We start from the raw sequence: 22,382 nt of genomic DNA on the forward strand, positions 1-22,382 counted from the left end.
TTTTTGCAAACATTTTGACAATCAATCGATTTTTTTTCTGGTACTTGCGAACAGTTTGGCGGTCACTGAGTTATCAGACCCCGGAAGTGTAATTATTTATTCATTAATTAACCCAGTAACGTGTGGCATTATTTCACGTTTAATCGTTGATTATTTATAATCAAATTCTGTTACAATTTGATTTTTTGTGACAGGTTTTCCGGTTATTGGATTTCGTTAATCGCGACACTTGCCGCATGACATAACCTTTTTTTTTCCGCCACAATTATCACATTTTATCGGTAAAAAACCATGAATTCGGCCCGAATCACGCTCCGTGTGCCCCTCACAGCATGGCGCAGCCTCTCCCGCTGGTAGCCCCTTTTTTACACCCCCCACATTTTCTAACCCCCTTTTTCCAGTTCGGTCTTACACACCGCCGAACCACAGGCAGCCCCCGTCGAAAAAATCACAATCCCGCCCCCCAGCAACGTCGAGAAGCCCATCAGCCCCAAAATCGAGAAACTGGTAACGGAAATTTCGCAGTTAAATTTACTGGAAGTGTCCGAATTGAGTGGCGCTTTGAAGACACGTCTGAACCTCCCGGACGCCCCAGTCATGCCGGTTGGGGGCTTCGCGGCTCCGGCCCCCGCCGAGGAGGAGGACGAGGCCCCCAAACAGGTCAAGTCCGTGTTCAACGTGAAATTAATGAAATTCGACGAGAAGCAAAAAGTCGCGCTTATTAAGGAGATCAAGGGGCTGATGGAAGGCATGAATTTGGTGCAAGCGAAGAAGTTCGTCGAGGGGGCGCCGGCGCTGGTCAAGGGGGACGTCAGTAAAGAGGAGGCCGAGAAGTTGAAGGCGGCTATCGAAAAAGTAGGCGGTGTTGTAGAAATTGATTAGGTTTTTTTTTAAATAAAGTTTAGTTAAGATAAATGAGTTTTATTTGGTTCTTGCTGTCTTATTTATTTACACGTATAAATAGAAATGCCACGGATGCTGGGCAGTGACCACGGTTTGTAAATTAAGTTGGTACTACTGGCGTGACAGTACTGCCAACTTGGAGTCATGATTTATTCGGTACTTTCCGCTGGCAAATATTCGAGTCTTCGCAGGAAATTTCGTTCAGTTCCACCATACTGTGCCGCCACTGGTTGTGGTTATTTAATAAATGGGTTTCCTCACTGTCTATTTCTTTACGTTTGTTATCTGTAAGAAAAACTAAGACGGGAAACACTCACTTACCGTCTTACCTTCTAAAACCGATTCCAGTTCTTCACGTGTCGTAAAATACTTGAATTCGTTGTCAAAAACGCCCCGAAAGAGCGAGACAACTTCCTGTCTTGTGTGCAAAAAATAGAGCGGTTGTCGTCGGATTAAAAATTCGTTAATTAAGGCTGAAATTCCCTTAGCTGCGGTAAAATCAGCCCCTAGTATAAAGCGACAGTCAATGACCACCGGTAAATGTTTGGAACTAATCCCAGCATTTCCGATACTAGTCTTAATAAAATCAACAGCCGGGAAATAAAGACTGTTCCCTGGAGTTATCATAATGTACTCAAGTGCGTTATTACGCGTCTAAAATTCGATTATCAAATGAAAAAATAAAAAATTGTAACTCGATACTTTGACTTTGTCCACGTGCACAGTAGGCCGTGCCGAGGGATACAACAGGAAAATAATATTAATCCCCACGCCCACTAGAATCCCATATTCGACGCCTATGGCTAAACAAAAGACGAACGTGGCACAAGTGGCCACTAGATCCTTTTTACTGCTCCTCCACATGGGTTTAACCACCTCATATTCGATCATAAAAATGACAGCGCTGATTATCACAGCCGCCAAAGACGCCTTTGGTATGTAGGCGAAATAAGGGGTTAGGAAACCCAAGGCTAGTAGGACCATAATCCCGGTGTACACCCCTCCCAAAGGGGTGCGTACGCCACTGGCGTGATTCACCGCTGACCTTGAGAATGACCCCGTAATCGGCATCGATGAAAAAAACGATCCGAAAACGTTACACATCGACAAGGTCATCAGTTCTTGAGTCGCGTCGATCATTTGGCCACTGGCTACAATTTTAATTTTTTTTTGGTACACCTGACTTAACAAACGGCTGTGAAAACGCGTTTTTTTATCTAAAGTAATCTATATTTTTTTATTTTTTCTATATCAAATGGTGCAAAAAATATACGTTTTGACATATGTCATAGTAAAAGCAAATTAATAATTTTATCAAACACATTTCGTCATTTAATTCGAGAATATATAGGGTTTATATCACTTATTTGCAAAAATAAAAAAGTTACAAGGGTGCGAATAAAAAAAATGGACACCCGGTGTAATGAAAAAATTACAACGTCAAAATAATTTTGAAAAATGACAGTTGTTGCTAAAGTTTTGAGCGGGTCGTAGTTGGCTGTGACTTACCGAAGGCCTTTGCTATGGCAACGTTGCCCAGGACGGCAATAATGGGCACCAAAATCACCGAAGTCCCCAAATCGGCGACCATTTCGCCGAAGCCAACGGTGCGATTATGCAAAGTTGTGCCAAAAGGTGGCGCCCGGAAATCCGGGAGTCCGGGCCGCACCGTTCCGGTTAAGCGAAACGGAGATCCCGGACCCCGGATTTCGTAAAAGTACGCCACTGTAGAGCACACGATGACCACAAGGGCGTTACGTGATGTTGATATCAACCAAAGGGCCTTAGATAATGTGCGTTGTTTTTTAGAGGGCTTGTAATCTTTGAGTTTCTGGAATTTACGAGGTGATAACAACGATAAAGACGTAAATAATTTTCGTAAAAATCCCGATTTATGCGACGGAATATAGTCCACAATCGTTAAGAGATGACACGATGACCTTAATTTGTTGCAATGTAGCAAAAAAGACATTTTTCTATTGTTTGTCACGATTTTGTAGCAGTGGCGACTCGTGGGTCCAAAAACTAATACAAACAACAATTAATGTCGAAGTTGTAAATAATGTATCCTTCGATTGAAAAATGATACTAGTTTTTTTATATTTAAATTTTAGAAATACTTTTAATACTTTATAAATTTTGTTTATTTTTTCTCAAAATTGTAGTGGTCAAGTAACTTACCCTCACAATAAAAAAATAATACTCACACTAACAGAGTTTCATGGCCTTTTCTATACTTTTACAACCCTCTCGAGTTGTTAAAAGTCAAAAAAAAGTTAATAGGTTCGATTTTTTAAAGTTTGATTTTTTCAATTTTTGTCACGATTTTGGTCAATTTTCGGTACCAGGAACATTTATCGAGCAATAGCTCCGGAACTATTAGAGATAACCCCATGAAGTGTGTTATCGTTGGAAAGCTCTTTGAATTATCTATTTTTTTCAAAAAAGATTATTGTTCTCCGACTAATGGTTTTCGAGAAAATTGCAGATAAAGGCAAAAATTGGTAAAATTTTAAAAAATTCATAACTAAAAAACTATTGAGAATTTGGCAATTTTCTCGACGCCAATCGATTCCCCGGATCATTTTGCATAGGTAAGGATAAAAATAGTTCCACTTTTTCGAATAGTTTAGCCGTTATTGGAAAAATAAAATAAAAGTTAACACCCGGGCTACATAGGCGATTAAAGTTTTACACTAAAAAAATTCATAACTCAAGAACTAAAAGTCGTAGAGCAATGCGGTTTATTCCATTGGATTTAGCGGCTCATTTTTACATATCATATCAGTTTTTCAGAAGATTTAAAAATTATTTTTTTCCAATGGTTGTTATCCTTAATTACAATACTCACAACAAGAAAAAAAATTGTCAGAACAGAATTCGACTAAGGCGAACACAAATAGCAATGAAACATCACTCTATAAAATTTTATAACCTTTTGCCTAATAAAATAAAGGATCTAAATATGAATTCATTAAAAAAAAAACAATAGAAAGCAATTTAATTAAAAACGCCTTTTATAATTATACTGATATAAGCAATACTTATTTTCTGTAATTGCTTATATGTTTTTTATGTTTATATACATATTTTTGTTGACATGTGTATGAAATGTATATTTTTGCCAGCAATAAACATATATTATTATTATATTATAGTGGACAAGTGACTTACCTTCACAAAAAAAAAATTAATACTAGCTTTAACAGAGTTTTATGACCTTTTCTATACTTTTACAACCCTCTCGAGTTGTTAAAAGTCCAAAAAAAATGAATAAATTCGATTTTTAAAAGTTTGATTTTTCCAATTTTTGCGAGATTTTTGTCGATTTTCAGTACCCTGAACATTTATCCAGCCATAACTCCGAAACTATTAGAGATAACTCTAAGAAGTTTATTATCGTTGGAAAGCTCTTTACATTATCTATTTTTTTCAAAAAAAAATATTGTTCTTCGACTAATAGTTTCCAAGAAAATTGCAAATAAAAGCAAAAATAGGTGAAATTTTAAAAAATTCATAACTTAAAAATTATTGAGTATATGGCAATTTTCTCAGTACCAATCGATTCCCCGGATCATTTTCCATTGGTAAGGAAAAAATAGTTCCACTTTTTTGAATAATTTTGTCGTAATTGAGAAAATAAAAAAAATATGGCCTTTTCCATGCTTTAATTTTTCCAATTTTTGCGAGATTTTTGTCGATCTCGACAATGTTGAATTTTGTGCGATGGCGATGTTGGCGTTGAAAGTTCAAGGGTAATCGCGTACTTGAGACAAAACACTCGATAAAAAATCTAAATGTAAATATTTTGGTTTTTCTTGTCACCAATGCCGCAAAAATTGTATACAATTCGATGTCCGATAAAAGTAATTAATAAAATTGTAAAAACCAAGAAATGATTATGTCATTCAATCACGTGCCATCATCGTACTCACAATTTTAAATGCGTGAAATGACTGAAACAATAATTTTTACCTACCCTGAGAAGCATCAAGACGGCGATGCAGACCATTCCTAATGTCAAATCCGCCATTCTGGTATGATGTATATTTTTGACAACTTTGGTAATTGTGTCTAAAAACCCAGACGATGAAATTTTCAAACCTAACAAACTTTTAATTTGAGATGTCATGATTATCACAGACGTAGCTGACGTAAAACCGACTGTCACCGGTATAGAGATAAAATCGACGAGAACACCTATGTCAAAAACAAACAGTTACGTTGTCAAAAACCAACCAATGTATTATATTATACCTAAATGTAAGATGGCCATGACGAGTTGCACAACCCCACACAAAAAACAAAGCAGAATCGCGTAGTCAGTATTACGCCCAATAATCTGCTGGTACGTCATGAGGGCCATAAGGGCCGTCGGCCCTATCGTTATATCCTTACAAGTGCCAAAAATCGTGTAAACAAAACAACCGACAAACGCCGAATACAACCCGTACTGAAGAAAAAAAAACAATTTTTCGTAATTAACAAAAAATCATGGCTTACTTGTGGCTCCAATCCGGCCAGAGTGGCATACGCCAAGGCCTGTGGCATGACAGTCAAGCCAACTGTGATCCCGGCGATGGCGTCGCTCACCAACTTGTCAGTGGTGTACTGGGGCGCCCACCCCAGAATGGGCACCCGACGCACCGCCACTGACTTCAGCCACGCACTAACGGACATGGGGGCACCTACGGACAAAATGAACGGTTTTTCGACTAACGGTCGCGCCAAACAATTCAAATACCGGAGGAAAAGTGAAAGACTTTCACCGGACGATTTGCGGGCAAAGGGCAATGGCCCCATTCAGTGTCAAAAACGTGACGCGTTTTTGACACGTTGCCCTAGCAACCGGCCAAAATCATAACATCATCTCTTTCTAAAGAAAAAAAAATTCAAAACTAAAAAAATATGAAAATAGTTGCTGTATCTACAGGGTTAGTCAATTGTGGTACGAATTACAGTGATATTTGGAAAAAAAACTTTTTGCGTTTTGGCACATCCTGCGTGTTTCAAGTAAAAGTTGAGTATAGTTAAAATTATACAGGGTATTCTGAGTTTTTCTGTTGGCAATTTTTCGGAAAATATTCATAGGCGACTTCGCATTGATTTTTCAAATGTTGGTCTTTTTTGTAAGTTGAATAATTCCGAAACAGATAGACTAATAATAGTTTAATTTTTTTTGCGTAGAATCTATCTAAAAATATATAGGTGTTTCATTAAAAAAAACAGCACGGCAACATTTCAAGTAGCAAAAAAGTTATAGACCGATTATACATCCCTGGGCCACCTTGTATGTAGGTAGTCAATACTCACTCTGTATGTAAATTAGGAAAATAAATCCGATAGTAAATAAAAAAAAATACAAATCGTGTATAAACATTTTTTTCTCACCTCGCTAAAAAATGTACACAATTTGTCCGACAAAGCAATTATTACACGATAATTTTAACTATTTTAAGTGTGATGATAAGCGTTCGCTCACGCGCTATACCTACTCACTTTTTATGACTAACTTTACAGAAAGTAATACATTTCGTGTGGTTAACGATCGAAAACAAAATTAGACACTGATACGAGTGTAAAAATCAATCCATTTTGTTAAACACAAATCGACTGAGCTTCGACTGCAAACTCAATTAATTTAAATAATTCGAAATCACGTGCGTTTGCTTCGTCCCCTTCTACTCTCGCAGCAGTTCTGGAGCACTTTTAAAATTCTCGCGGTGTTCTTGAGCGTTTATCGACCGGAAAGACCAAAAAAATTTGAATTTCGCGCCAGACTTTCGAAACCTTCGGCTGTTTTGATTTTTGCTCAAACCTTGAATCGGGCAAAAATGCGCGTTTTTCGACCTTAGCCGTGACTAATCTTGTAGAAAAAATAAAGTATGTGCACAGAGTGTAAGTATGTAAACTAAATTTCGTGTTTTTTTCTGTGTTTACCGCAAATATCACTTGCGTAATGTATTGAAGGTTATTGCGACAATTAAATCACTTACCAGGGCGGAAGTGCCACAAGAAACAACAAATTGGAGAAATGGTTTACATCATAACCTTAACCTTATTTTTTGAAGCCGGCTCTTATCATTTTAATGGGCTCCCGATAAGCCGTCCGTAAATGCATTTTTACGCGCGGTTATTATACAACAATGATACAACAAATTTCGTTTATTAAATAACATTTTTTACAACAAATAGGGTTAAAAACACCACCCCATCACTGGTGGTGTCACAACTGCGTATTGCTCTCTTTCTCCTCCACGCTGATGGCGATATTCTCCCTCCTTGTCTTGTCATGCTCTGAAAATTGACAGTTATCAGTGTTGCCATCTTACGATCGATAAAGTGGGATTTAGGGTCAGGGCCGGCTTCAGTAAATTGTCTCAAATAAAGTGTCAAGTGCATTTCCGTTCCGGTGACTACCGGATTGAGAAATCACTAATTGCTATGAAAGGTGACTTGATTGCAACAGTTATCACCTTTCAAAATTTCGTACAAATTCTCCTCCGTTTCGGCGATTTTTGGGCCACCTTCGGCCACTTTTGTCAAAATTTTGACAACGGAGGCGGGCGGCCGGTAGAAAACGACCACTTTCTGCATTTTGCTCAAATCATCGAGTAGCGCAGACAAAGACTGAAAAAAAATTTACTCATCCAGTGACAAATTTTTATGTAAAAAACTTACTTTAGCTGCTGTAAAATCTAGTTTACTGACACGCTGACAGTCAAAAACCAAAAAAATGTATTTGACACTGTTTTGCATGACTTTTTCCCGAACGTACTCGACTGAGGGGAAAAAAATGGCCGAAGTTGGAGTTATTTTGACATAACTTGTCGAATTTTCCTGAAAAAAACTGTCAAACAGTGTCAAAAACGTGTCAAAAATTACATTAACGTAGTCAAAAACAACCTTAGGCCGAGCGGTTCGGTACAATAAAAACAAAATGTCGACGCAAACACCGATCAAAATCCCAAATTCGATCCCCAATACCAGACAAAAAACCAAAGTAACGAAAAATGGCACTAGATCAATCTCTGAAACGTAAAAACGCTAGTTTTGTGTCACAAACGTAAAAAAAATTACTGTTAATCCGCCATATTAATTTCGTCAAAGCCACTTCGACCATAAAAATGACTGCACAAATAATGACAGCGGCCAGAGTAGGCTTCGGAATGTACGAAAAATACGGTGTTAGGAACGTTAGCGCCAAAATAACCATAACACCTGGAGAAAAACCCTAAAAAATTGTGATTTTTTTAAATCCAGTTGGCCAACCTGTGTAAATCCCCGCTAAAGGCGTGCGCACACCGCTCGCGTTGCTCACAGCCGCCCTCGAAAAGGACGCATTGACGGGATACGACCCGAAAAACGCACCAATCAAGTTACACATGCCTACTGCGATCATTTCTTGCGAGGCGTCAATAACTTTGCCTGTAGCTGTCAAAAAAATATATAAAAAATTGAACTTATGTAACTATTAAAACTTGTCAGTGGGACCAACCAAAGGCTTTGGCGATTGCCACGTTGCCCAAAATGGCGACGAAAGGGACGGCAAAAATGCCGGCCCCCAGCTCCTTCATCATGTCGACGACACTGGTTGTGGCGTTGCCATGGTGAGCCTCCGCCACTGGATTCGTAAAAGCGGGGAGTCCCTCGGGAACTTTGGCTGAAATGACCAATTTTTAAATCTAAAAATTAAATCTAAATTAAATTAAATTGAAAAAAAAAGAAATAAAAAATTAAAAAAAAATTAAAATAAAAAAAAATTTAAAAAATAAAAATAAAAAAAATAAAAAATTAAATCTAAAAATTGGCAATTCTCCACTTACAAGTGAGAGAAAAGGGTTTTTCCCCGCAACTGTCGAAGAAAAAAGCAGTGGCGGCGCACGCAATGACCACAAAGGCGTTGCGCGCCACTGAACAAAACCAAATCAGTTTTTTGCTTTTTGACACCGATTTGTGGTCATCCAGGGGCGGACTTCCATAATTCTTCAATTTCTACAAACGAATTACAAAAAAATCACTGTTTAAATATATTTATTACCCTCAACAACAGCAATACTACGCAACAACCAATTCCCAGAATAGAATCCCACATTTTCGTCTCTGTAATGTGCTGGAAAACATTGCTCCAAACGGCGGCAAAACTATCGGCTTTGAAATTTAATCCGAGCAAATTTTTAATTTGTGAGGAGGCGATGGTCAAGGCACCAGCCGAGGTGAAGGCGGCCACGACCGGAGTTGACACGAAATCAACCAAAAAACCTAACTCATTCAATTAACTAGGGAAAAAAATATGGGGGATTTACCCAAATGGAGAATTCCACATAACAGTTCAATGACCCCCGACAGGAAGCAAAGCAAAATGGCGGCTTTTACTTTCCCAAAAGACGCGTTGTTTGTGAACGTAAAGGTGAGGAGGGAGAGGAGGGCGGTGGGGGCGATGTTCAGTTCGGGGACAGCCCCGAAAATTACGTAAATTATGCCTCCACAAAGCGAAGAATACAGTCCATACTGGAAGTTATGTAACCAAATAAACACTTGTATAACTGGTTGTCTGTTGTCTTAATTCAACTTTTAAGCTTCTAACTACTTTATCAATAATTTGATTACAATGTAATTGGTTGCGTGTACTTGCGTAATGTGTTTTTGTTGCAATTACACAGTCATTGAAGTTGGGATTATTAGAATTGTAAAGTGATAATAAAATAATAATAATAACCCAATGATAAAGAGAGACTTTTTGTATCAATTTACTTTTTTGTCATTATTATTAAATCATTACGTCATGTGTGTCATTGTTTGCATATTCATACAAATTCATTATTTACAAAAAAAAACAATTCTGAGTATTAAAATTTATACCTCAGTGTTTAAATGTTATAACAAACAATTGAAAGGAAATTCACGCTTGCTCATCCGGTGCTAAAAATAGGGGAAAAACCTAGAATTTTTTTTTAATTGAAAAATTTTTTAATTTTTTTTTTTTCAAAATTCCAAAAAAACTTTCAACTTTTGACAGAAGTTAGCACTATTTGCCACTACGTTCTGGTATGATTAAACAAACAACAATTTACAGTTAAATTTTATCGTTTCGATAAATATGCAGTGGCGGCTCGTGCGTTCAAAATTTAGTAGAAAATTAATTTAAAAGTTTTGTTTTTGCAAATATGTTGGCCCTAACTACGGATATCTAAAGATTAGGATATGAAACGACGTACAAATAAAACGTTCCCGTTAATGTCGCCAGAGAGCGCACTTGCTCCATCACCGTCAGTTTTCAAAAAATTGGTTGTATTTGTAGAACGGTTAACACCAGGCATACAAAAAAAATACAGGCGGATAGAGCATTAAATTTTCTACAGTAGGACATAAACATAATGAAAAAAATTAATCGTAAACTATATTTAAAAAAATTACAAACTTTTATCACTTTGCACTATACCCAATTTTTTCGAAACGCTGCAAAAACGGTTACAGATACACGAAAAATTTTTGGACAAAAGTTGTAGAGAATTAAATTTCCTACAAAAAAGTCTCCGAGAGCATTTCTCTATCTTCAACCATTTAGGCCCCAAAGTCAAAAATCCGTAAATCTACACTTGTGTCACAAAATGAACTTAAAATAAAATCGCAACAACGCAAATATTTTTTATGACGAACCGCCACTGCAGATATGTTATCAAAATTCCGGCTTTAATTGATTTTCCAATCAAAATTTTTAAACACCTGTTAACATTTCTAAAGTATTTGCTTAATTATTCGTTGTGTAATATTATTCCTGCATTGTCATCTCCAATTAATTAAGGCAATAATTTTGGGTTGGGTTGTCCTCAACTGTCCCACTTTCGATTTTATTTCGACTCACCTCAGGCCCTAATCCCGCCAAGGATGCATAGGCGATGCACTGCGGGATTAGCGTTAATCCGATCGTAATCCCGGCGACCAAATCAGCGATAGCAACATCCAGACTGTAATTTTTGCCCCAGGTCAGTACCGGAAATCCCCTTTTAACAATCTCCGGCAAATTCACGAACATATCGTCTCGGTCTGCAACGCTCCAATCGTCTTCAAGTGGATTCAAATCCGGCTTGTAACAAGGCCGAAAATTTTTCGTACTTACCCGAATTAACATAACACACTTTTCAACGACACTAGCTCACATTAGCGCAATCAAACAGCGTCTTCTGAATTTCTAATTCGTATTTATACAAAGGTTTGGTCACACTCGAAAACGATGCAATTGTAGCATTGACCAGTGGCCTTCTTCACTAACAAGGTAACAACGTTTTTGCGCTCTCGTCAGTTATGTAATGTAATGGTGGTCTTTTTTATACTGTATGTGCCCCCTCTCTGGTGAGTAAATAGGAGCAAATTTCTTAAAAGTGGGCTATTTCCCATCAGGCGTTTAGCACTGTGATAACAATTGCAAATGAGGCGATAAAATCGCTAAATTACAACGAAGGTCGGCAAAAACACCAACCCTGGACGTACTAGCGAGCCATTTAATGAGATTTTTTCATGATTGAAGGATTTCTGATCCAGTTCGATCAAACTGCGGGGATCACCCGATTTTACCGCAAATTTCAACAATAAATCTAAATAAAATGATTATTTGTGAAAATTCGGCGATAATCAGAAATAATACGTGGGGTCCAAGAGGAGGTCGCCAGGAGCCACGGTATTTCGCCTCACGGACTGTTCATGTTGCAGAGCGATTTTTAGACTCAGAAGACCCATAAAGCAGGAATTAAATGTTTAAGAACGTTGTTAATTAACAAAAAAAATGGTATTTATACTTTTTCAGCAAACAAGAATCACAAGAATGAGAGGCACATTAGAGCACCACTTCATTTATTGCTCACTTTACTTAATTGTTTGTGGAGTAAACATTTAGTCGATTATTGGTGTTTGATTTCTTCTAATGTGATTTTCGAGAAGAGTGAAAGGTTTTGCGAAAATCAACTTTGTTAGAAACACTTATTTTTCTTCGAATTTGTGATGCACATTTCAAGAAAATTGGCAAACATTTACACAAAAAATTTTGACTTATAACACCGGCCGATTTCTCGAAAATTAACCAATTTATGTAAAATTTGCTACCAGATTTGAAATCCTTGGTCATTTTGTTAGAAAATTAGAAAATATAAGCATACATTAAAGTAAACTGGAAAAATCGGCTAAAAATTGGTCAGATTTTTAAAAATTACGCACGCTTTATAAGTTTAGAGTTTAGAGTTGTAGGTGATTCTTGCATAATTTTACGTTAGAAGAACTTGCGTTTTTTTAATTTTTGCTTATTCGACTTGAAAATCGCAAAAATTTGACACACAGTGAAATGAAATTCTGCCCAAAAATTTGTAAATAAATCAAAAACTAGTCCAGTTATTTAAATTTTGAGTTCAGATCTGTAATATTTTTTGCCTTAAAAATATTTTCTCTTCTTTACCAAAAAATCGCATAAAAAATATTCTGACATCTACTAAAGACCAGCCGATGTTCTAATTTATAATAAAATTTCATCACACATTTGAAATCCTAAAAACTTAGATTCTCTTAAATATTTTTTATTATAGAATTTTTTAGAAAATATAAAAGTTTTGCAAAAATAAAAATAAATAGACTTGAAAAATCGGCTAAAAATCGGCGTATATTTCAAAAATTAGCCAAGCTTTATAAGTTATTTTATCTTAGTAACTTTAATTCTTTTTTAATATTTTTTAATTGAATTTTTTCGAAAATAAAAACTTCTGTACAAATTATAGTAGGTAGCCTTAAAAAATCGGCTAAAAATCGGCAAATATCTTAAAAATTAGTCAATCTTTCTAAGTTTTGAGCGTAGAGTTGTAATTCTCGCATCATTTTACGTTAGAACTTGGGCTCTTTTAATTTCCTGTTTATTCCAATTTTAATAAAATCTGAAAATTTTTGACAAACTATGAATTTTTATCGAAAAATCGGCAAATAAATTTATAATTTTCGTGACGTTAGAAATACTTTTTGATGCACCTTTTAAGAAAATTGGCAAAAAGTTGCAAATTCAATGTGAATTAAATACAAAAACCCCCGGTGTAAATTCGAAAATAACCAGTAATGAGTTATGAACAGGTCGCCAGGAGCCACGGTAATCTTCCCTCACGACCCTGCTTAGAGGTAGGAGAAGCCCACAAAGCAGGAATTAAAATAAATTATTGACGGACTTTAATTTGAAAAAATATTTGCGATTTTTACTTTTTCACTATTTTTTTTTTGTAAAATTGTTAAGAAAAATAAAAATGTACAAAAATCTTTTAAGAATTTGATTTTCTTACCTTTCCAAGCGCTAATTCTTACTCAGTTTTTCACTGAAGGACCAACTGAAACACTGAGCACTTCAATTATCTCACTTTACTAAATTGTTTGCAGGGTAAACAATAAATCGATCATTGGTGTTTTTATTTTTTTATTGGCAACACTTAATCACAGTCTGGATGAATCTAACTCGTGAGACGTCTCTGAAACAAAAATTCAGTCTCAAATTATAAAAAAAACGAACCCAACCTTTAGTAACACTATTGTAATATTCTTCACTGAAGAAGAAATTCTCTAGTTTCTTATCAACCCCAATACAGATTTTCATCACCGATTCTTTAAAATTAACAAACATGACTTTATGTTTGCGCAAGCTGAGCTCATGTGCAAGCACAGAAATACTCTAAAAATTTTTTTTTACAATTTTTTTTTCCAAAATTGTTACCTTAGCCACAGTTGTGTCCATATTCCTAATATATTTCCCGTTAATAATAACGGTAACGTCGCTCCCGTCACACTCTAAAACCGTGTCCCTTAGAAACTCAGCTGCAGGAAAAAAAAGTGTGTCCCTCGGCATAATAACAAAAATCTTGCTTCCATCATTTAGAACTTTCTCCTCAGTTATTGTAAATTTCGGACGTGCACTTGCATACAAAACGAAGAGTAAATTAATCGAAGCCCCGATTAAAATCCCATAATCCACCCCAAGCAAAAGACTGCAGAGAAACGTGGCCAAAAATGGGACCAAATCAAGTTCTAAAAAAAATATCAAAAAAAAATATTTTTTTGTTAAGTTAGTTTGTGGTTACTTTTGGTTCTCCACAGCAGGGCAAAGGCCCCAAAATCAAACAAGTAAAACATCGCTGCTATTATAACACTGGCAAGGGTGGCCTTCGGCACGTAGTAGAAAGTAGGCGTGAGAAAAGCAATCGCCACAAGCAGCAGCAAAGAGGTAAAAATCCCAGCTAGCGGGGTCCGGACCCCGGAGGCGTTGTTCACGGCGCTCCGGGTGAAGGATCCGGTCACGGGCATCGACCCGAAAAACGACCCAAACGTGTTACAAAGTCCCAAAGCTAGCATTTCCTGCGTGGCGTCCAATTTCCGGCCTTTACTGAACGCCTTGGCAATGGACACAGCTTCGAGGATTGAGAGCAAAGGGATGAAAATCAGCGAAACGCCGTAGCCTTGGACCATGGCGGTGAACGTGGACTCGGTTCCGGTGAAGTTGGTGGAGAAGGGCGGGGGTCTGAATGGGGGGAATCCCCCGCTGACGTTGCCGGTGATTTTGAAGGGTTTTTGCTCGTACAAGTAGTAGGAAATCAGGGTGCCGATGATTACGATGAGGGCGTTGCGGCCGAGGGAGAGGAGGAAAATGAGTTTTCCGAGAAAATTGCGGCGCGGGGTCCAGTCGGGGCGGCTTTGGAGGCTCCCAAAAACACGGATTTCCTTAAGATTATGGACAATTTATTAAAAATAAAATAAAAAAATCGGCAAATATTGCAAAAATAAGTCTTTGGGTGCTAAATTTAAGGACAGATTTGTGATTCTTGGCCATTTTACGTTAAAAATGTTTGTTTTAATTCGATATTTTTGAGTAATTTTCGAAAAAAAAAACATAGTTTAGCACCAGTTAAGTTTGATTTAGAAAATTGGCTGAAAATCATTCACTACATCTACATTTTGGTTCGTGTTATTTTACGTCAGATACACTTATTTCCATTTGATTTTCTAATGCAATTTTTGAAAAATGTTAAACATTTTGCGAAAATTGCTTTTGACTTAAAATTCTGGACAAAAACCGGCAGATAATTTAAAAATTGGTTTACTTATTTAAATTTTGAATTCAAATTTTCAAATTTGCGCTCTTTTAGTTTTCTTATTCTTTTTTTTAATATCGAAAAAGTTTGGCGCACAATAAGTTTTTTTGAAAAGTCGGTCAAAAATTAATTATTTCATACATTATTTAAGTACAAAATCATAATCCTCGTGTTGTTTTACATAAGAAATACTTGTTTATCTTTGAATTTTTTTTATTTTTATTTTTTCTAAGAAAAAATTTGCACAAAAGACAAAAATCGACCAAAAATCAGCCTATAACTTAAAAACTAACCAATTTATATTAGATTTGAAACCAGATTTGAAATCGTTATGTCATTTTAGTTTAGGAACATCGGTTTCTTTTGGATTTTCTGATGCAGTGTTTAAAGGAATTAGTTAAGTTTAGCACAAATTAAAATAAACTTGAAAAATCGGCTAAAAATCGGCGAATATCTCAGAAAGTAATCAAGTTTTAGAAAATTTGAGTTTAGATTTGTAATTCATTTTACGTTATTTTACGTTAGAAAAATGTGTGCTCTTTTTATTGTCTTATTCGATTAAAAAAAAAATACCGAAAAACTTTGAATTTGTTCGAAAAATCGAACAAAAATTACAAATTAATCATTGCAAACATTATCCAAGTGCAGATTCGAAATCCTTATTTCATTATTTTTATTATTTATTTATTTTACGATTGCTGTTATATTTGTTTATCTATATTTGAATTTTCAAAGACACTTTCATAGATCATCAAAAATTCTCAAAAAAAAAATTTCAAAAAACCGGCAGATATCTCAAGAGCAAACCAATTTATACAAAATTTGAGACCAGATTTGAAAATGTCGTGTGATTTTACCTTAGAGACATCGGTTACTCTTTAATTTTTTTATGTAATTTTTAATAAAATTAAAATCGATAGATTTTTTAGAATTATAATTCTTGCATTATTTTACGTCAAGAAAACTCTTTTAATTTTTTTAAAAATTTTCAAGAATTTGATTAAAAAATCGGTCAAAAATCGGTCCATCCATAAAAAATTAAACATTGCTTGCGTTATTAAAATACGGATTCGAAATCCTCGTGTTATTTTACGTTAGGAATGCTTGATCGTCTTCGAATTTAAAAAAAACATTTAGAAAGATCTTCAAAATTTCTACAAATAAATTAGACTTAAAAAAAACTGGCTATATTTTAAGGAATAACCAATTTATATAAAATTGTGTCAGTTTACCTTAGAAACATCGGTTTCTTTTCTCTCTTATTTTCTTAACGAGTTAGATAGGAGAGTTTAGCACAAAAATAAAGTGGAATTAAAAAATCGGCTAAAAATCGGCGAATATCTCAAACTTAGTCAAGTTATATCTATAAGTTTTGAGTTCAGAATTCTCTAATCATTTTACTTTAGAAAAATATGCACAAAATCGGAAACATTTTACTATAAGATTTTATATTAAACTCGTTCAAAAATCGGCCGCTATGTAAAAACTTATACTAGTTACATAAAAAGCGCAGGTCATGTTTTTTAACGTTAGGAATATTTTAGTCTTCGAATTTTCAATAGAACTTTTAGGAAAATTGTTAAAAATTTGCACAAAATAACTCTAATCCAATTCGATTTTTTGCAATAAACTGGAAACATTATCGGCCATTGCATCGAAGACACAATTCTAGTTCTGTAGGCGGAGTCAGCCCTTCAAAGCCTGTTTATTGTCTCATTTATTCTCCGAATGCGTAATTTGACCAATAAAAATATAAAAGTCACCTCCTCCCGTGTTTATCTACTGGACAAAAAACTGCAAAGTGTTTGTCATTGGATACTGAAGCGAGCTAAATAGTAAATGCCTTCCCGATAATAAAGCAGACCAATCAGACGGTGGCTAAAAAGCTGGCAAAAACTGGTCCTTCATTATTCGCCCGAATTTGCCTAATTAACGGGAATTAACTTCGGTTAAAGAATTGTAACACTTTATAGACGTAAAAATTTAGAAGTTGGAGATTTTTTTAAATTAATTCTAATGACATTTTGAAGCAAATGAGGCTTGTACGTAAAAAAATAGAACAATAGAAATAAAATAATTAAATGGCAACTAAATTTAATAATTATTTTTTTACCATTTTTTTCTAATTTAAAAAAATGCAATTTCCACTGAAGTTTCAAGCTTCTCTCTCACCTTCAACGCCACTAAGGCCACAATAGACGTGACTCCCAACACCGTATCCCATTTCCTAACTTGCGAAAAATTCTCAAAAACACTTTTCCAACTCTCGAGAAAATTCCCGTTCTTCCCCGGAATCCCGAACAAGCTTTTAAGCTGCGAGGACGCAATCTGAAACGACCCCCCACAAATAAAGCCGGCTATGATCGGATACGAGAAAAACTGAATAACGAAACCTAAAACTCAAGGTCACACCAAGCCACTCTGACCCAAACTCACCCAAATGCATCACTCCCAGACAGAAAATCATAATTCCGGAGATGAAAGTCATCAAAATGGAGGCGTCGGGCCCCATTTTGGCCACGTGGGGCTGCAGCATGAGGGAGAGGATTGACGTGGGGCCAATATTCAGGTCCTTACAGCCCCCGAAAACGGCGTAGACGAAGCCGTCGATCAAGCCGGAGTAGAGTCCGTATTCTGGGGGAAGTCCCGCTACGATCGCGTAGGCGATGCCTTGGGGGATTTCCGTCATGCCGACTGTGATCCCGGCCAGGAGGTCTTGGAGGAGGGTCGGGAGCGTGTAGAGAGGGAGCCATCGTGTGATGGGGATGCGCGTGTGGAGGAGGCGTTTGTAGCGTTTGACTGAAATTGAGGCCTGGGGGAGGGTTTTGAGGAGGTTGAGGTGTTTACCTGCCATTGTGGAGCACTGCCAGTTTTGGGGAAGTTTCTTATCTTTGATTTTTTTTGCACATGTGACTGTAATAAACTAATAGGATTTTATTGTGGAGGATTAGAGCGAATTGAAGGTTGTTTGTTGGGTTACAAAACCGGTATTTGGATTTATTTCCGCGTGGTTTTATCGTGATTATAATTCCACGTTTGGTGCTGGATTTTAAGATGATGATGAGTCATGTTTTAAAACAAGAACTTGGATTGTGAATTGATGAGGAAGAGATAAATTCGTATTTAAATGTGATCGATTGTTACACATTGTTAAATACTCGAGAGATAAGCACAGATATCGAAGAGTATACAAAATATTTTTGCAATTTTGATGAGAATTGATATGATTTCTAAGGTAGAATGACAAGGAGATTACGAATCTGTCTTTAAATTTTTGTAGATTGATTGCTTCTTGAGATAGCGACCTATTTATAATGCTTGCATGTATGTACATACATACATGTTTCAGTTTACTTAACTGGCTTTTTTGTAAAAAATATGATAACATTAAACTAAATGTATTGACAAAATTTATTGCATACATTTTAGATGATTTTTCTTACGCATTGTTGTTTTTTATAAAAATAGGGAAAAATTAATTTTAACTTCGAAAATCATCCCAAAGTCAGCCAAAAAACCCAACCAACATTTGCTCTATTTTAGTTGCAATTTTTAGCAATATATTAGTTTGACTTGAAAAATCGACCAAAAGTCACTTGATATCTCAAAATCTAGCTGACGAATACAAGCTTTGACTGCAAATTTATAATTCTTGTGCTTTTTTACTTTTTAAGAACACTAATTTTCGTTGAATTTTCTTATAAAAATCCAAAGGTTTAACACAAATTAGCTTTAAGTACAAAATTGCCCAAGCAATGCAAAATCTGACTAAAATTTTGTAGTTCTCGTGTCTTTTTGCTTTAGAAACTTTAATTTTATTTCACTTTTTTTACGTAATTTTAAAAAAAATTTATAAAGAACCGTAATTCCTTCTAAATAGTAATAAACTTTTGACAAATTTTTGTTGAATTTTTCGTTAATTTTTTATGAAAATTAAAAATGCACAAATTCAAAATCGCTTTTTTGGATACACTTATTTTAGTTGATTTTTCTTACACATACAAAATAAAAAAATTTTAGAAAAATTAATTTTCAAATCGAAAATCGACCAAAAATCAGTTCATAAATCAAAAACTAACCAAGGAATACAAAACAGACTGAAGTTGTAAATCTTGTACAATTTGACTTTTTTTGATTTTTTTTGTGTAATTAAAGACAGTTGGAAAAGTTTACCAAAAAATAATTTTGATTTTGAAAGTTGGGCAAAAATAACTAAAGAATGCAATTTTTGACTACATATTTATAATCGCTGTGTTTTTTACATTGGTATCACTAATTTTAATTAATAATTTTTTTATTTGTTGCGTTGTACTTGTAAGTTATAATTACTATTATTATTATTATTTAAAATTAATTTTACGACTAAAAATCACAAATATCACCCAATATCTCAAAATCTCGCCACCGAAAACATAATTTGATTAGAAATTTATAATCCTTGTGTTTTTTTGCTCCAGAAAGACTAATTTTTGTTAAATTTTTTTATTAATTTTTATTTGAAAATTGGAAATATTTAAAACAAAGTGTCTTTAATTTACAAAATCGGTCAAATATTAACCGAGATCTCAATAATTAAGCAACCAGTACAAGCCCTGGTAACTCACGTATTGTTTTTTCGTTTATGTTAATTGTTTTTTCAAACATTTTTTATAAAATTTGGAAAATGTCAAAAATTATTTTTGACTTCGACAATCGACTAAAAATCAGTTTATAAATAAAAAACTAACCAACGAATAAAAAAATGACCTTTTAGGGTTGTATTATTGTGCTTTAGAAACATTTATTTTGACTTAGTAAACCTCTCAAAAATTAACCGATATCTCAATAATTAAACAATTAATCCAAAATCTGAAGTCACTGTTGTAATTATTATGCTTTTTCCTTATTTTCGTACGCATATAACGATACAAAAATGTTACCAAAATTAATTTTGAGTTCGAAAGTCAACCAAAAATCAATTTATAAATCAAAAACTAACCAATGACCAACAAATACAAAAGCAGACTAGAGTTTTGTATTTGTCGGACTGTGTAAAATGTGTTTGTATTTTTTTACATTAATAAACATATTATTATAAATAAATAAACATTATAAAAATAAATTCACAAATACAAAATCGCAATTTTTGGACCCTTTCACTTCAGAACCGCATCCGGTCCTGGTTTGTTTTCAAATGAGTTTCAAGAAAATCTCAGCAAAAACTCGACCATTGACACACAATCCCACTCAATCAAGTAAAAATCTTATCACAAGTGGCCACTTAATCAAAACTGCATCCATGCCTGACCTGAGCCAGTCCTCAAAATGCCTACTCTCAGACACATCCTCCTCAAACGCCTCCCCATAACCACCTGGTTACCCCGCTACAAAACCTCAACCTTCTTCCGCGACCTTCTGGCCGGCTTCACAGTCAGTCTCACCGAAATCCCCCAAGCCATTGCCTACGCCGTCGTTGCAGGTACCCAAAGTTGAAAAAAGTTTTTGAAAAATAACCAAAATTTCAAGGCCTCACGCCCGAATATGGACTCTACGCCGCCTTCATGGGCGGCTTCACCTACGCTCTTTTCGGGAGCAACAAAGACATCAACATCGGGCCCACCAGCATCCTCTGCCTGCTCATCCAACCCTACGTGAGGAAATTTGGGCCCGACGTGGCCGTCTTGGCCTGCTTTCTCTCAGGAGTGCTAATTTTCCTCCTAGGAGTGCTCCAGCTAGGTTGGGAAAAATCGTAAAGTTTGTGCCAAAATTTTGGGTTTTAGGCTTCGTTATTGAGTTTTTTTCGTACCCGGTGATCGCAGGCTTCACATGTGCCGCCTCTTTACAAATAGGGTCGACTCAAATCAAGAGTTTGTTGGGCATTCCAGGCCCAGCTGATGGGTTTTTGGACGCCTGGAAGGCCGTTTTCAACAACTTGGACCAGATCAAAATGTGGGACACGGTTTTGGGACTCGTCTCGATTTTAATTTTGGTCGTTTTGAAGGTTGTTTGATTGGAAAAAACACAAAAAATTGATTTTTGTAATTATTTCAGGAAATCCAAAAATTTGGTACCTTAAAGTACCGTTCTGATTGGTCAAAAAGTCGCAATATTTTGGGGATCGCCACCTTCATGGTGTCTCTAGCCCGTAACGCAATCATTGTTATTATTGGGACCGTGATTTCGTACAATTTTGGCAAAAACCCCCCTTTCAAAACCACAGGTTGGTACCAACTCACTTTTGGAAGGTACTGACAAGTTTTAGGTGAGGTCAAAGCTGGGTTCCCGCCCTTTGGACCGCCACCATTCGTCCCGAATTGCAATGGTACTTGGTATAGTTTTGGTACCGTTGCCCAAAATTTTGGCCCCACTCTTATTTTTCTACCACTGGTGGCAATCCTCGAAGCTGTGTCGATTGGGAAGGCTTTTTGTAAGTCTTTGCTAGTTTGGGCAAAATTTTACGAATTTTTTCAGCCAAAGGTAAGGCTTTGGACGCCACGCAGGAAATGTTGGCCTTAGGTCTGGCCAATATGGCGGGTTCTTTCGTCCGGTCGATGCCCATCACAGGGTCTTTCACCCGAACGGCGGTGAATCACTCAGCTGGGGTTAAAACCCAGTTTGGTGGGGTTATAACCTCGGTTTTGGCCCTTTTAGCTATAGCTTTTCTGACACCGACTTTTTCCTACGTGCCTAAAGCGTCGCTAGCTGCTGTTATCATCTGTGCCATGTTTTATTTGTTCGATTTTGGCGCTTTTGTGGTACTTTGGAGGGCCAAAAGTGCGGAACCGAGTGGTACCACTGGAAATTAATTTGGTGTTTCAGAACTGGATTTGGTGCCGTTTTTGACAACGCTTTTCTGTTGCCTTTTTATCAGTCTCGAATATGGAATCTTGATCGGAATTGGAGTTAATTTACTCTTCGTTTTGTATGCTAGTGCCCGACCAAAACTTCTCATAACTCACGAGAAAGTAACACGTGGGGAAATTTTTTTAATTACTCCCAAAGACACACTGTATTTTCCCGCAGCTGAGTTTTTGAGAGACGTGGTTTTGGCCTGTGAGGGTGAAAATTCCACTGTGGTGGTCAACGGGAAAGAGTTACGAAATGTTGACGTGACGGTTGCAAAGGTTCGTTAATTTAAAAAAAAATTTTTTTAATTTTTCTTTGCAGAGTTTGGCAGTTTTGGTACGAGAATTGGTCGAGAGAGGTCAAGTTCCAATTTTGCAAAACTTTAAGCCATCAGTGGTCCAAATCTGCATTAGAGTCGATAAAAATTTGCAAAAGTATTTTGTACAAAGTGACTTGAGTGAAATTTTGAAAAATGTGTAATAAATATTTTTGGCCCCGTTTTGGTGTTTATCTTTGTCGAAGATAAGTCGTCAAGTGCCGACACTTTAT

General features: G+C 36.0%; 5 protein-coding genes and 1 long non-coding RNA gene across 11 annotated transcripts; 3 read left to right on the forward strand and 3 right to left on the reverse strand.

The window, feature by feature from the left end:
* The first annotated feature begins 190 nt into the window (after positions 1 to 190).
* Positions 191 to 915, forward strand: mRpL12 (mitochondrial ribosomal protein L12). Its single transcript, XM_964259.5, has 2 exons — positions 191 to 353; positions 402 to 915. Exons 1-2 carry the CDS (start codon positions 292 to 294, stop codon positions 880 to 882), a joined length of 543 nt encoding a protein of 180 aa, XP_969352.1. The 5' UTR covers positions 191 to 291; the 3' UTR covers positions 883 to 915.
* Positions 901 to 7,047, reverse strand: LOC657743 (sodium-independent sulfate anion transporter). 3 transcript variants are annotated; one of them, XM_008198979.2, is made up of 8 exons: positions 6,900 to 7,047; positions 5,407 to 5,591; positions 5,161 to 5,356; positions 4,883 to 5,103; positions 2,413 to 2,734; positions 1,606 to 2,054; positions 1,233 to 1,557; positions 901 to 1,188 (listed from the first exon to the last, which is right to left on the reverse strand). In XM_008198979.2, exons 2-8 carry the CDS (start codon positions 5,581 to 5,583, stop codon positions 1,046 to 1,048), a joined length of 1,833 nt encoding a protein of 610 aa, XP_008197201.2. In that variant the 5' UTR covers positions 5,584 to 5,591; positions 6,900 to 7,047; the 3' UTR covers positions 901 to 1,045. The 3 variants fall into 3 exon arrangements, with proteins under 3 accessions (XP_008197201.2, XP_015838406.2, XP_064213748.1); XM_015982920.2 differs by lacking the exon at positions 6,900 to 7,047 and adding an exon at positions 6,403 to 6,560; XM_064357678.1 differs by lacking the exon at positions 6,900 to 7,047 and adding an exon at positions 5,648 to 5,773.
* A 6-nt stretch (positions 7,048 to 7,053) lies between these two features.
* LOC657667 (sodium-independent sulfate anion transporter) lies at positions 7,054 to 11,202 on the reverse strand. Of its 2 annotated transcripts, none has more exons than XM_008198981.3 (12): positions 11,024 to 11,202; positions 10,769 to 10,968; positions 9,210 to 9,414; positions 8,945 to 9,165; positions 8,730 to 8,898; positions 8,402 to 8,566; positions 8,176 to 8,337; positions 7,984 to 8,124; positions 7,789 to 7,934; positions 7,585 to 7,743; positions 7,380 to 7,533; positions 7,054 to 7,200 (listed from the first exon to the last, which is right to left on the reverse strand). In XM_008198981.3, the coding sequence occupies exons 2-12, from the start codon at positions 10,937 to 10,939 to the stop codon at positions 7,130 to 7,132; spliced, it is 1,764 nt and encodes a 587-aa protein (XP_008197203.2). In that variant the 5' UTR covers positions 10,940 to 10,968; positions 11,024 to 11,202; the 3' UTR covers positions 7,054 to 7,129. The 2 variants fall into 2 exon arrangements, with proteins under 2 accessions (XP_008197203.2, XP_969207.2); XM_964114.4 differs by having other exon boundaries at positions 10,769 to 10,950; positions 11,024 to 11,201.
* Positions 11,153 to 13,188, forward strand: LOC107398548 (uncharacterized). Its single transcript, XR_001575357.2, has 2 exons — positions 11,153 to 11,256; positions 11,305 to 13,188. It is a non-coding gene; the product is annotated as an uncharacterized LOC107398548 (long non-coding RNA).
* A 137-nt stretch (positions 13,189 to 13,325) lies between these two features.
* Positions 13,326 to 18,012, reverse strand: LOC657589 (sodium-independent sulfate anion transporter). 2 transcript variants are annotated; one of them, XM_008198978.3, is made up of 7 exons: positions 17,856 to 18,012; positions 17,445 to 17,807; positions 17,181 to 17,401; positions 14,001 to 14,637; positions 13,637 to 13,947; positions 13,441 to 13,594; positions 13,326 to 13,394 (listed from the first exon to the last, which is right to left on the reverse strand). In XM_008198978.3, exons 1-7 carry the CDS (start codon positions 17,860 to 17,862, stop codon positions 13,360 to 13,362), a joined length of 1,728 nt encoding a protein of 575 aa, XP_008197200.2. In that variant the 5' UTR covers positions 17,863 to 18,012; the 3' UTR covers positions 13,326 to 13,359. The 2 variants fall into 2 exon arrangements, with proteins under 2 accessions (XP_008197200.2, XP_008197199.2); XM_008198977.3 differs by having other exon boundaries at positions 17,445 to 18,012.
* Positions 18,013 to 20,285: 2,273 nt separating this feature from the next.
* On the forward strand, positions 20,286 to 22,332 carry LOC657512 (sodium-independent sulfate anion transporter). 2 transcript variants are annotated; one of them, XM_015982952.2, is made up of 8 exons: positions 20,286 to 20,466; positions 20,514 to 20,723; positions 20,768 to 20,988; positions 21,039 to 21,207; positions 21,250 to 21,414; positions 21,459 to 21,761; positions 21,807 to 22,102; positions 22,155 to 22,332. In XM_015982952.2, exons 1-8 carry the CDS (start codon positions 20,313 to 20,315, stop codon positions 22,311 to 22,313), a joined length of 1,677 nt encoding a protein of 558 aa, XP_015838438.2. In that variant the 5' UTR covers positions 20,286 to 20,312; the 3' UTR covers positions 22,314 to 22,332. The 2 variants fall into 2 exon arrangements, with proteins under 2 accessions (XP_015838438.2, XP_015838437.2); XM_015982951.2 differs by having other exon boundaries at positions 20,287 to 20,466; positions 21,807 to 22,111.
* Positions 22,333 to 22,382: the final 50 nt, after the last annotated feature.

The sequence above is a fragment of the Tribolium castaneum genome, chromosome 6 (assembly GCF_031307605.1).
Source record: "Tribolium castaneum strain GA2 chromosome 6, icTriCast1.1, whole genome shotgun sequence".
Classification (NCBI taxonomy): domain Eukaryota; kingdom Metazoa; phylum Arthropoda; class Insecta; order Coleoptera; family Tenebrionidae; genus Tribolium; species Tribolium castaneum.

Coding starts and splice junctions, on each gene's coding strand:
- mRpL12 (XM_964259.5), top strand. CDS start 292: ATGAATTCGGCCCGAATCACGCTCCGTGTGCCCCTCACAGCATGGCGC. Junction 354..401: donor TGGCGCAGCCTCTCCCGCTG/GTAGCCCCTTTT, acceptor CCCTTTTTCCAG/TTCGGTCTTACACACCGCCG.
- LOC657743 (XM_008198979.2), bottom strand. CDS start 5,583: ATGTCCGTTAGTGCGTGGCTGAAGTCAGTGGCGGTGCGTCGGGTGCCC. Junction 5,104..5,160: donor CATGGCCATCTTACATTTAG/GTATAATATAAT, acceptor TTTTTGACATAG/GTGTTCTCGTCGATTTTATC. Junction 2,735..4,882: donor CCGTCTTGATGCTTCTCAGG/GTAGGTAAAAAT, acceptor CGTAAATTCCAG/AAACTCAAAGATTACAAGCC.
- LOC657667 (XM_008198981.3), bottom strand. CDS start 10,939: ATGTTCGTGAATTTGCCGGAGATTGTTAAAAGGGGATTTCCGGTACTG. Junction 8,567..8,729: donor AAAACCCTTTTCTCTCACTT/GTAAGTGGAGAA, acceptor TGGTCATTTCAG/CCAAAGTTCCCGAGGGACTC. Junction 8,125..8,175: donor TTTAGCGGGGATTTACACAG/GTTGGCCAACTG, acceptor GTTTTTCTCCAG/GTGTTATGGTTATTTTGGCG.
- LOC657589 (XM_008198977.3), bottom strand. CDS start 17,862: ATGGCAGGTAAACACCTCAACCTCCTCAAAACCCTCCCCCAGGCCTCA. Junction 14,638..17,180: donor TGGCCTTAGTGGCGTTGAAG/GTGAGAGAGAAG, acceptor CATAATCTTAAG/GAAATCCGTGTTTTTGGGAG. Junction 13,948..14,000: donor CCTGCTGTGGAGAACCAAAA/GTAACCACAAAC, acceptor TATTTTTTTTAG/AACTTGATTTGGTCCCATTT.
- LOC657512 (XM_015982951.2), top strand. CDS start 20,313: ATGCCTACTCTCAGACACATCCTCCTCAAACGCCTCCCCATAACCACC. Junction 21,208..21,249: donor CCCCCCTTTCAAAACCACAG/GTTGGTACCAAC, acceptor GACAAGTTTTAG/GTGAGGTCAAAGCTGGGTTC. Junction 21,762..21,806: donor GGTACTTTGGAGGGCCAAAA/GTGCGGAACCGA, acceptor TTGGTGTTTCAG/AACTGGATTTGGTGCCGTTT.